Below are 12,669 nucleotides of genomic sequence, written 5' to 3'. Positions count from 1 at the left end.
ATTACTCACAGCTGAAGCAAATCAACAGCTGTTACGAGCTTGAAAATCTCTCACATACTTACTAAAGGCCGATTCACACCAATTGCGTACACGTGACGCGTGCGTAGTGAAGCGCGTAAACCTCTAACACGCCGGGTTACGCATACGTCCACGCTTTACGCAAGCGGTGTGCCATGTTTCATACAGTTCCATACATTACAACGCAATGGTACGCGCTACGTCTACGCTTACGCAGCCTGTGTGAACGAGCTATAAGTGTATCAATTGAGAAGAAGATCCGTCGCCGCTCTGTCACATATCACGGTAGTTGGATCTTCTAACAAAACGTCGAGGCTTCACCAACACTGGCAAGCGTCAAATGTTACCAACATTTGACGCTAGGTAGGCTATGATCGATTAGGTCTCTTTGATTTCACGTCTCCCCTAGCCTAATATTTGACAGATGAGGCAAGTACATCGAGATTACTGTGTTGTTCTTTTTATTTTTTATAATTACTTATGTAATTACTTATGTTGGTTTTCTTATTCCAAATCAGTTTCAAACGCATAGGATTTCTGTGTTGTTTTACAAAAAATTTTTAATTCTTATATTTTTGTTGGCCTTGTAACTTCTAACGCATGACTATAGGACGAAGAGTGTAACTTTTTGGTATTCATTCCCGAAGAGTTCATGAGTTCAAGTGTAAGGGTGTGTTTCCACTGCAGCGGAGTCTGGTTGGTAAAAAACAAACGTTGTCGCTCCGCTCCGCTTCACTGGAAATATCTCCTGATCCTCGTTCGATCTTGTCTCAAGTGGGTCTCCAACTGAGCTGCTGATTCGTTATAGGCAGATGTCCATGAATGCCAGTAGCCGCCAGTATTGTGTGATCATCTGTCGTCAGTAGGCAGGCTTTGCAGTTCTTCACTTTGGAACAGTACCAACGCCAGCCATACTTCAGGGGGTACGGAAACTTGGAATAGGTGTAGTTTTTGTAAAGCAGCAATGGCCGCCCTCTCTTAGACTTCAATTCGACTGCTGTTGGACAAAAATTGAATTCATTTTTGGGTTAATACAATAAATATATGTATAAGTCAACCGTGGCCTAGTGGCACAGACCACCTCCTAAGGTGGTTTTCTGTGCCTAGTGGTTAAAAGCGTTCCGGGCGCGGTACTCATGGGAGAAGTAGGTTCGAATCCTGCCGGTCCCGCAATTTTTGATATCTATTTAAAAAAAAAATTTAGAATACATAATATTTTTTGTGCGTTTTTTGTGGCTTGCCATTGACAAACGTGAAAAAAAGAAATGATGATAAGTGGTAGAAGGTTTTTCTTTTAATGATATTTTGAGGGGCATCATCACAGGTGTCTGAGCTATAGACGATCTTTTTGCTCACTTTTGACAAAAGTTGCTCATATTGGGCAGAAAATCGTTGTCACAAATGGAAGGAGTTGATTATTGTGCCCTATCAATGCAGATTTTAATGGAACGTGTACTTGGGATTCATGCAAGAGTAAAAGCTGCGCTGGCAAAAACAACTCAAAAAACTATACTTCGGAACTCCAGCCTGGGCACTCAGAAGTGAAACTTGGACTTTCATGGTAGGTACCTACTAGAGCTGTAGCGAACCGTATGTATTCGTTACTGAGTAACGGGTGCGCCATCTAGTACCGAGTACCGAATCGTTACTCACAAATGCATCTCGTTACTCGCACTTTTCGTCGTATGACCGTTCCTATGGTTCCTACACTGTTTCGGTTCACGCAAGTACCGTAGATACGTGTATTGAAACGTTTGCTAACCGTATGTTTTACGCGCGCGCCTGCGCGTAAAACATACGGTTAGCAAACGTTTCAATTCGGTGAATTTAGATGTTTGTTTAGTATCGTTCAAATAACCATATGAGCTTAATATTGAGACAGTTATTTGGAAATTACAGACAGATACTCTAATTTTATGTAATAGTATAGATATTTAACATAAGCTCAAGCTCAAGGTTAAAATTTTTAATATTTTAGTAGATTCCGTCAACAGTTCATTTGTAGTTCTACACTTATTAAATCAAACTAAATTGAGAATAACTTAAACACACGTCTGGTTCAAAATACGGAAAAGTGAGAAATTGTACCTTACGCAGCTTTATATGCAATGTAGACCTAAGTATGTTTTCTACAAATTACGAATGTTGCGATGCGGACGCCGCGACTTCATACTGTCGTACGCAATACGACTCGATTCGTTCATCTTACGTGGTATCAAAAGTAACGAGTAACGATACGAAAGTAACGAGTACTAATTGTTATAGTAACGAATGCATACGGGTACGCTCGTTTTCGTTACTTTTACACCTCTAGTACCTACCTACCTAATAATGGCATGATATGATGACTCTGGGGCTGAGATGTATAGAGCCAGGGGGGGGGGGGGTAAAATAATATTAGTATGGATTAATTGATTACCGGAACCCCGTTCAAACCATGACTCATTCTGCCTGGCACGCCATATCCAGTGTAGGTACTAAGTAAATTATTTTAATTATTTTATACTAGAGGATGCCCGCGACTTCGTCCGCGTGGATTTAGATTTTTATAGGTCCCGTGGGAACGCAAGCTACCTCGGTACCAAACATAAATCGGTTAAGTGGATGAGTTTTTAGGAATCCCGTGGGAACTCTTTAATTTTCCGGGATAAAAATTAGCCTATGTCCGTCCCCGGGATATAAGCTAACCCTGTACTTTTCGTCAGAATCGGTTGAACTGTTGGGCTGTGAAAAGGTAGCAGACAGACAGACAGACACACTTTCGCATTTATAATATTAGTATGGACTATCACACGAATATTATAATGGCGATGTGTATCTTTGTTTCTCTTTCAGGCAAAGCTACTGGACGGATTTGGCTGAAATTTATATTTACGCCAATGCTGAAAAATTTAAGAGTTTCTACGGGATTTTTAAAAACCTATTTATACCACACGAACGAAGTTGCGGGCATCGGCTAGTCTCTGTGTAGTGCTAGATAAATGTGTAAAGAAACAAGATGTTTAGTAAAACAAGGCATACTTTATTTCCAATTTTAAAATAAACATCAAATAGGCAAGCAGAACAACTAAAAACTTATCAATACAAGTTTTGTTTCAATGTTTTAAAACAAGCACTTTAATCTGGGCACGAGACCTATAACATTATTAATCTCTTCGGACTCGGCGCTTGTATAATTATGATAGAACTTCACGTAGAGGTAAGTTCGTTTAATCATTAATTATCTATGCCTATGACGTCGCTTTTCAGTAAAACACATCTCAGCCGGGCTTGTGTAATAATCTTTTGTCTATGACCTGCGCAAACTGTCATGCAACTTCAGATTGGACTACTTGTTCTGCGCGCGCTATACTTCTCTTCGATCAACAGAATAATTTAAGGGGCATGAGACGGGCCTGCCCGCGAAATTCAAATTTAATTTGTTTTTTCGTATTTTGTAAACTAATACGACAACGTAGGCTTATGGCATTTTCAATTGCGACAATGACAGTATCATCCTCACAGGTTTATATAAAAATCTTTACTTGAAAGGGTCCAGAAGTTTAAGAAATTAGCTCTAGTATCGACTAATGTGTCAGAAATACGAATTACTGCCATTGTCGCAATTGAAAATGCCATAAGCCTACGTTGTCGTATTATTTTAATTAAAAAATGCGAAAAACCAAATTAAATTTGAATTTCGCGGGCAGGCCCGTCGCTTTCACTTTAATCGAAGAATGCGAGTTTTTGAAAAATCTATGGTTTTACATGCATAATTTTTTTTTAAAATTTAGCTTAGCCTAATATAATATAATAAGCATATATAATAGACATAACAATGATTTAACTTAAGAACTTTGAAATATTAATTATAAAAATGTTAATTTTATTTCGTCTTCATGAAGCAGAAATACCTACTCAAAATACATGATATAATTAGTTACAGATCTAACACATACCGTCAGTTTATATTTTAAAAGTTGATTACAAAAAAATCATTGATCTAAATTAGTAAGTACCTACCTAAGGCAGTTGTCCCACCGCCGCCGACACGGAAGCGTCGAACTATCGACTATTTTCTCGCTTAAGAAATGTACAATCATGTAAGATTCCGCAAACGTACAATCATGTAATATTCCGCAAACGTACAATCATGTACAATTCTGTGTCAATAAAAGTGACAAAAGAAATCGGAGATTAGAGAGAAGTGGGTTGAAAATTTTTACAATTTCATGATCTTATTGAAAATTCTTGATTGTCTTAGAACTCCGAAAAGAAATACAATTTTTCTTTCATGATGCACAACAAACACTACTTACACTAGGACTACCTACTTAAAAACCTTAGTAGGTATGTAGATTGAATTTAATTCACTATTCTGTTTTATTTACAAATTTAACATTCCACTGACTATACGAACTTACCTAAATAAAATAAAAATTTATATTTATCAGAACATTTCCAAAAATTTACATTTCTAACCCTTTAACCAATAAAATAATATATTTCAAGATAAAACTAATATCAAGTTATAACTTATTTTCAATTTAAATTTTATTACATCAAAGAACATACGGTTCACTACCTACTTAGGTATATTATATTGAAGCTAAAGCGTTAATTTCTAGGCAATAAGTATATTGATATATCAAGTTATAACTTATTTTCTATTTAAATTTTATTACATCAAAGAACATACGGTTCACTACCTACTTAGGTATATTATATTGAAGCTAAAGCGTTAATTTCTAGGCAATAAGTATATTGATTGAAGTGAGTCCAATAATGTGGAAAGCCTATTCCTACTGGCAGAGAATTGTTTTAGGAAGAGTACTTAACTATACTACGAGTAGGTACTTGGTTCATGACTTCACAATTCAATACACGAGGGTCAACCCACGAATTTTCCGCTTGAAAATCTTATCGCATGAAAATGGGGGTACTCAAATAGAAATGTATAGTGTACCTGACAGTAAAGATTGCACTTCGAACTTTAGAAAGAGATAACGCTTTCATATTCGTAGAGCGCTGTCTCTGTCGTTGAGACCGACAAAACTTCACACGAGTAGGACAGAAACAACGCTCTACGAAGCTGAATTGTCTTTCTAAAGGTCGATGTGGAATCTTTCCTTCGTGTGGAATCTTGCCACGCGATTCTCATGGTTTGACTTTTTAGCTTGGTCACTGTTTAGTACAACGGTAAGGAAAATCCAGTTAGGTTAGGTTAAGTAGCCTTAATAGTTGCTAACCAACAATAGGAAATGGCATAGAAGAAGATGATATGCCAGAAGACATACACGAGGCAAGCTAGCAGGTTCTTTCTTTTCTTTCTCTTTTATTTTTAAAAAGAATATTAGTCATGCTAATTCATGACTAATGCTCCCCTTTCCCAACTAAGCGTAAAGCTTGTGCCAGGAGTGAGTACGACAATAGTGCAACGGGTGGGGTTTGAACCGCCGACCTTTCGGAATTCAGTCCGCTCCTCAACCGTTGAGCTATTGAGGCTTGAAAGGTGCCGAAACTAATGGCATTTAAAAAGAATAATAAAAACAGTGAGTTGGGCTCTTTACGCTTTCCATCCGATCCGAATCCGAGAAAATTCAGATCTAGAAATCTCGATGCGAATTCGGAGACCGTTTCAACAGATGTTTCTGGCTAGCGTTATACAAACAAAATGTGGTGAGTTCGGCCCGTAAACAAAGTTCCGAATTGAAGTAATTCACAGCTTCGGAAACTGAAATTCGGATCTAGTGCGCAACTCATCATACAAACAGTGTACTATGGCTACTTCGGATCGAGAATTCTCGGATTCGGATCGGATGCAGTGCATAAAGAGTTTTTATTCCCCGACGAAAAAGTGGAGAGGTGTTATTAAATATGGAGCACTTTATTCAGATTCTAAGAAGACAGGTTGTCTGATAGCTCTTAAAACATGGTCAGGGTCAAGGTAGTACTTCGGAGGATCGTGGGTGTGCTCCTCGAAAGCGGACGTTATCAAGTTATTGGTGTCCGTGAACACGACAGCGTGGCAATTCTTCTTGGTGGAGCAAACCCATCTAACCTTTTGGGCTGTGATGTACTGTTTGCGATACGTGAAGGTATGGAACAGCAGCATTTCCTTCCCTTTTCGTGAGGTGATGATGACTGCTGTATCTGTAAGCAATATTAAATTTACTAGGGGATGCCCGCGGCTTCACCCGCGTGGATGTCGATTTATTTAAATCTCGTAGGAACTCTTTGATTTTCCGGGATAAAAAAATGCCAATGTCCTTCCCCGGGAAGTATCCCAAGTCTGTATCAAATTCCTTTGAAATCGGTGCAGCGGTTGGGCCATGAAAACGTAGCAGACAGACAGACAGACTGCGCCATCTACATGTGATTTAGTAAATTGAATTTTTCGTGAACACATTTTAATTTTTTTCATGTGATATAATCACCCTTACCACCTGGGTGCCTACCGCCCGTTGTGCCAGATCCTTTTTTTCCACGAACATGCAAACTGTGGAATCAACTCCCATCGGCGGTGTTCCTACTAGATTGCAACATGGGGTTATTCAAGGGGTGGATCAGCAAATTCCCGACAGGCCGGCAACGCATCGGCGTATCTCTGATACTGCAAATGGGCGACGGTAATCACTTAACATCAGCTGACCCGCCTGCCATTTGCTCGCTATCTTATTATATTAAAAAAAAAAAAAAAAAAAAAAAACAAATTCACGGTTTTCGGTTTTTTCCTTTACGTGCTATAAGACCTACTTACCTGCCAAACATGAGTCCAGCTCAACGGGAAGTACCCCATAGGTTTTCTTGACACGACAGACGGACAGACAGACAGGCAAACAGACTGACAGACAGACAACAAAGTGATCCTATAAGGATTCTTTTAAAACATAATTGTGTAACAAAGAAACTTACCACTACCAGTAGGGGTTTTGTTAGATGTCTTGAGAGCGCCTGGGCGGGGATGGTCGTGCTGCTTGGAAGTCATCAGAATCTCGTCATTATCGTTCAAGTACACGAAGGCTGTACAATCCTTCTTCGACGAGCAGGCCCAACGTACTCCATTTTTGGTTCTGTAGGCTTTCCTATACCTGTAGCCGTCGTATACCAATATAATTTTGCCCTTTCTTGACTTGATAAACATTGCCACGTCCTCTTTCTCGTCATCTTCGAGTATTTCATAATATTCGTACTCTGTATCTGTAATGAAATCACGGAAAAACTGAGGACTCTCGAAAAATAACAGATTCAACAGGCGGTCACATATTATAACTTAGTCAAGGAAAGTTTGCACCTCGCTGGAATGCGGCGTTTCTCCCACTTCCCCGCTCACCGGGGTCGTCTTTTCGCGTCAGTACGCTTCGAATACCGTACCTAAACGTCAGTGTGACGTAATCGACGCTAGGTGCCTATTCATTTTTATTATTGGAGATAATCTTGTGGATAATACCTACCCATATATCATGTCACTATGGACAGGCGACAGCATATATCTACCTAGATTGGTGACGGTTTAGAGTTTAGACTTACCTACCCGTGTAGGTACGTGTACCTTTCGGGTTGATATATTTTTATTTATTAAAATAAAATAATATAAAATAACAATTAAAAAAAATTGCGACTGCTTTCTAAGGATTAAATGGTTCATGAGAAGTTTAGGTATTTAATTTATTTTACAAGACGCTATAAAGCTCGCAAATAAATTACGTATTGAATATTTAATCTTACTTTAAGTACAAATGTAATTTTTATATTATGATACTCAGGAAACATACCTACATAAAAATCAGCTCTTATACTTTAAGAAAAGTGAGTAATGTTTTTACGTTCCTTTTGCAGTTCTCACCCATTTTATTTCTCAGAAAATAAGTAATGTCTGACTGATCTTGGGATATTGGACCAATAGGCCTGCCGTTCAATTGGGACGGTATCTGAATTTCGAAAGGGTTGTCTGTTTTAGCACCGCCCAAAAATCGACATAGGCCTATCAAGGGATATAATGTCGCTGTAAATCAAATAAAATACAGGTTATTAAAATTTGTTTTAATAAACAATTAATTATCATTATTATTAATTAAGGTTCTCAATTAGAAAATACGCTGCATTGGAACAGGTGAAATGTAGTACATTGTACTTTACAAATAAAAAAAAATTGTTCAAAAAGAAAACAAAATGTCTTCTCCAGCCTTAACCTAAGTATAACATTTAACTTAACGTACCTACTGGCAGATAACAATTTATTTCTTAAGTTTAATCCTGAACATTGAAAAATCTGCTCATAATACTCATTAATAATATAATTTTATTAAAATTAATGTCTATTACAATACAAATTTTTGTGATAAAATTGTTAGGCAAGTCTTTGTGGCGATACGCTAACTCAGAGATCATCACTGAATGGACGTCCTTTAGCCTTGAAAGCCCCAAAAAAAAAAACCTCAGTCACTAAGGCTGAAAAGACCGAAGACAATATTAAAACGAGACAGCGTTATACCGCTGGTATAAATCTGTCTCGTTTTAACTGAAACTTTAGTCCGGGCAAAGTCAAAGTACGCTCTAAAGATTTCAGCCTAGGACCTTACGCTGTCCGCCACGCGTACAAAGTCAAAGTCAAAGTCAAAATCATTTATTCAAAGTAGGTACTATTGTACTCCTTTTGATGGCCGGAATTTTATATTAACTTAAAAGTAATGGGTTCAGGGTACGCCTGATTTTATTGGGCTACACAATTTGCCAGCACCAACAAGCCACAACCGCCAACGGAACCTAAGGCGCCATGTCCACGGACGAGAGAATCGCGGCGACAAACTATCGCCGCGATAGTATCACCCTGTGGAGATTGGCCCATAGAGTTTGTATCGAATTTTGTCGCACGGCGAGACTATCGTCCCGATTCTCTCGTCCGTGGAGATGGTGCCTAAAATCTGATTCCAGAGAATTGAAGCATTCCTGAGACCGGTAAGTGATTTTTCTGGTAAAAAATCAGTTTTTAGGCAACATTTTGCTATTTACTTATTTTTTTGTATGGCATATACCATCGCCATTCGCCACATACGCAGTAAAGTATTGCAGTTTAATTACTAAAATAAATCGCCCTTTGCGTGGGTTAAACCAAATTTTTGTTAAATCATTTGACATTAATTTTTAATCCGTCGAAGGTTTGCTATGCAATATTCCTTTATGTATATCGCTCAGAGAAGCAGCAATATAGAACAAAATGAGTTTGACGGCTTCATTTAGTAATGATCACTGAGTTAGCGTACCAAACCGCTGAAAGTATGACATGTTGCAGTTACTCACGCACTTGTTTCTTGGTTGCGTTTTGTGTGTCGTCATATCTGAATGCGCGTGAGTGCGCGCGCTCGCAACTGCCCACTCCATCGCGCACTGATGCAGTTTGCACGTACAGTCAAAGGCCGTAAGTCGTTTAGCACCTTAATCATCATATTCGCGTGGCACGGTTATGCACATGCGTTAGGTGTGTGACGTGTTTATAGAAAAAGGTTTTTGATGCAATAGTATCGCGGAATTGCTACTCGAATTCTGAGGCTGACCGGACCGTACGTACACTACACGCACAACAACAAGCAGAGTTCATGCGCGTGAGTGTATTGCAAGGACTATGAAAATCGGTTAACTAAAAATTATCTGCCTAAAAATATAAACGTATTTTTACGTATCAACTTTTGTCAAAAAGAAAAAAAACTTAACATACAACATCACAAAAATAAAGGAAATAGATTGACGTACCTAGCTTTCGCTAAACGAGTTCTTATAAAGAAGGCAGATGTAAAAATATGACACGTAATAAGATTAGCTTTTTTTTAATACTTATAGTACTCGACTGGACGAGATTACAATCGGAGTGTCGGCGAATAGCGCGAGTGACGCACGGGTGTTCGAGGCGTCCCCCCGCCTCATACCCCGATTGCCATCTCGACCTGTCGCGTACTATAAATTAAATCTGCTTTTTAGACCTATTACTTTAATTCATTTATTTATTTTCTAAATAATATTAGATGGATGCCTTTACCTTGCCTGGAATTCAGATTAAGCTATATCTTGGACGATAATGGAACAATATTTAATACAGGTTTTCAAATTGCGAAACATCTCAATCATTCCAGTAATTTTTTTGGTTCCGTACCCGAATTGTGCCAACGCCTACGCTATCCGTCTGTCTGTCAGCGAGCAGAATCTTATGGTATAGGTAGACAGTTGATCTTTTCAGAGTCTGTATTCTATTACCGCTATAACAAAAATTTCAAAATGGGTGGCTTGCAAATTAAAAATACATAGTGTACATTAAAAATACATCTTGTACGGAACCCTGAGCGAATCCGACTCGCACTTGACCGGTTTCTTTCGTGAGTTCTTCGCAAACAAAAAACAGAAAACTTTCTAACTTCGTCCATCCTTTTCCTTCAATCTCAACGTGAAAACTTAAAATCCTATACTAAATGATCCTGCCCTTCAACATCCTACACAGCACAGGCTCGTGGTTGTGCTTGTTCACGATCAACACCAGTTCGTATTTGTCGTTGACGTGCGCGTACACGTCGCACTTCACCTGCACGGGCTCGTTGCAGCACCACCGACTTGTCGCTCCGTTGCCGCAATCCTCCCGTCTGAATGTGTGGCCGTTTATTATCAGGAACGCGCTACCCGTTGATAGTGTGACTACTGTAACTGAAAAAAAAAAAAACAGCGTATTAAATACATTGCAATAACATGTTACAGACGAAAAAATAAAAAAATCTACTGTAGGTGTACTTTTATTTCACAAAGCGACGCTTACTTGTGGTATCCAAGTGTACGAATACGCTACGAATGTGTGCGTCAACACGAGTAGCGTTAGCACATACAAAATGTATGGAGACGCAGTACACTCGACCGAAATTGCCGGCGCACGTGGGTAATCTCTTTGAAAAAGAGATCCCCGGTATAAAGATGGTGCGGCTTGCCCATCCCTCCACCATCCGCGCGGAGAATGTTTTGGGTGAGAGGAACGGTGACTTTCAACGAAATCAAGCGCGCGAAAAGGGTCGATCAGTCGTCTGGGAAAAGTATTTTCGAGAAAAAACTACTAAATTTATGTTTGCTGGTTATCCCGCAGCGCTTTAGCGCGCTAAAACAAGCTGTGCCTAAAAAATTGTGGGCATATAAAATGAAGCAAAACTTTTCTTATCTCAAAATAAAACTGTATTTGTAGATAATATTAAATAGGAACAAAATCTTAACAGTATCAATTGTAGTTCAAAACATATTTTTAAAAATATCAAAATAAGTAACTAATAACAGTGCGTTCATTTTGAGAACTCAATCTTCATTTTACAACTATCAATTACTGTCATATCAAAAGCACAATTTTAGTGTTACATTTATCGTACTTTTGATGTGACAGTTGACACAGAATAAAAATGGCGAGTGAGTTCTCAAAAAATACATGATGTACATTCATTAAATCGCAAAGCAAATAAAGCACACAATGAGGCTTGTTTCAATCAAAATTATCCCGCGATATCCTGTATCGCAAAATCGTTGATGGTATTGACAGTAATATATCCAGATGTTCTTGAAAAAATACTTATTAGGGTTTCCCACTCGTAATTTTAACGTACTGTCCATCACGGCTTACAAAATACTCCGGTGGTTTGTGATTATGTTCCCCCGAGAAGAAAGTTATTTGATCCATTTTACCGAAACGGATCCTCGCTTTACATTTGCAGGCAGCAGTCCTCATGGAGCAAGTCCAGTTGTAGAATGAATTGCGGTAGAACGTATAACCACCTGTCATCAAACGTTTTCTCCCACCTACGGTTATGAATTTGTATTCAATTTCTGAAAGTAAATAAATTTAATAGTATCTATTTTGTCTAACTCAACGGGCGCTTTCAACTTGCATGGAGGTATAAGTCAAAGACCGTATGTCGTTTACCACATGCACATTCGCTAGGTGTGTGTGGCGTGTCTATAGAAAAAGGTCATAAGTGCGACAGGTTTTTGATGCAATAGTTTCGCGAAATTGCTACTCGAATTCTGAGGCCGACCGTACTAAGTTGCTGAAGCAATGCAAGCAATGGCGCATGCGTCCATGCATAGTACTTGTGAGGTTAATATAGGAGCTGGAACGGCACAAAATATAATTTTACAGGAGGAGCAAGAAACTGAATGAAAACTGTTGAAACTGAACTTTGGACTCAGTTTTTAGCACAGTTTTAGGTCGTTTTCCTTGGAAATGAGTTCACATTTGTATTAATTGAGCCAAAAACGTCCAGATTAAGGAAAAAGCATTTTTGGTCAGAAGTGTTCTGTTACTACCTACACCGTTCTGTTTGCCAGCTCCTAAATTTATATTGAAGTTGTGCATGTGCTCACAAACGATGTGATGCACATGCATGAGAGTGCGTGCGTTATTGCGTGCGTTGGTTGTATACATGCGTTATAGCCTGCGAACATGAGGTATGCGCATAGGCATACGTCTGGGTAGTTAGCGCATGCTTCTAATTAGGTTGAAAGCGCAACAGTGTAGTTAGACCTATTGAAAAACAATTCGAAGGTAGAGATTGTTTCAAGAAAATCACTCTCAAAACTATTTAAGTACTAGATGATGCCCGCGACTTCGTCCGCGTGGAGTTACTCAGAAATCCTACGGGAACTCCTTGTTTTTCA

At 38.8% G+C, this 12,669-nt stretch overlaps 1 protein-coding gene across 1 annotated transcript in view; it reads right to left on the bottom strand.

Moving 5' to 3' along the window:
* Positions 1 to 4,724: 4,724 nt before the first annotated feature.
* The window catches only part of LOC123869106 (FLYWCH-type zinc finger-containing protein 1-like), a 13,287-nt gene continuing 5,342 nt past the window's right edge, over positions 4,725 to 12,669 (bottom strand). Inside the window, exons 6-7 of the mRNA XM_045911845.1 lie at positions 6,913 to 7,197; positions 4,725 to 6,150 (exon numbers count right to left, since the gene is read on the bottom strand). Coding sequence (XP_045767801.1) covers positions 5,885 to 6,150; positions 6,913 to 7,197 — 551 coding nt within the window. The 3' untranslated portion in view covers positions 4,725 to 5,884. The remainder of the gene's footprint in view (positions 6,151 to 6,912; positions 7,198 to 12,669) is intronic.

This window comes from Maniola jurtina, chromosome 10 (genome assembly GCF_905333055.1).
Source record: "Maniola jurtina chromosome 10, ilManJurt1.1, whole genome shotgun sequence".
In the NCBI taxonomy this organism is placed as follows: Eukaryota; Metazoa; Arthropoda; class Insecta; order Lepidoptera; family Nymphalidae; genus Maniola; species Maniola jurtina.
Note: the sequence above shows the minus strand (reverse complement) of the source record. Positions and strands in the feature narration are given on the sequence as shown.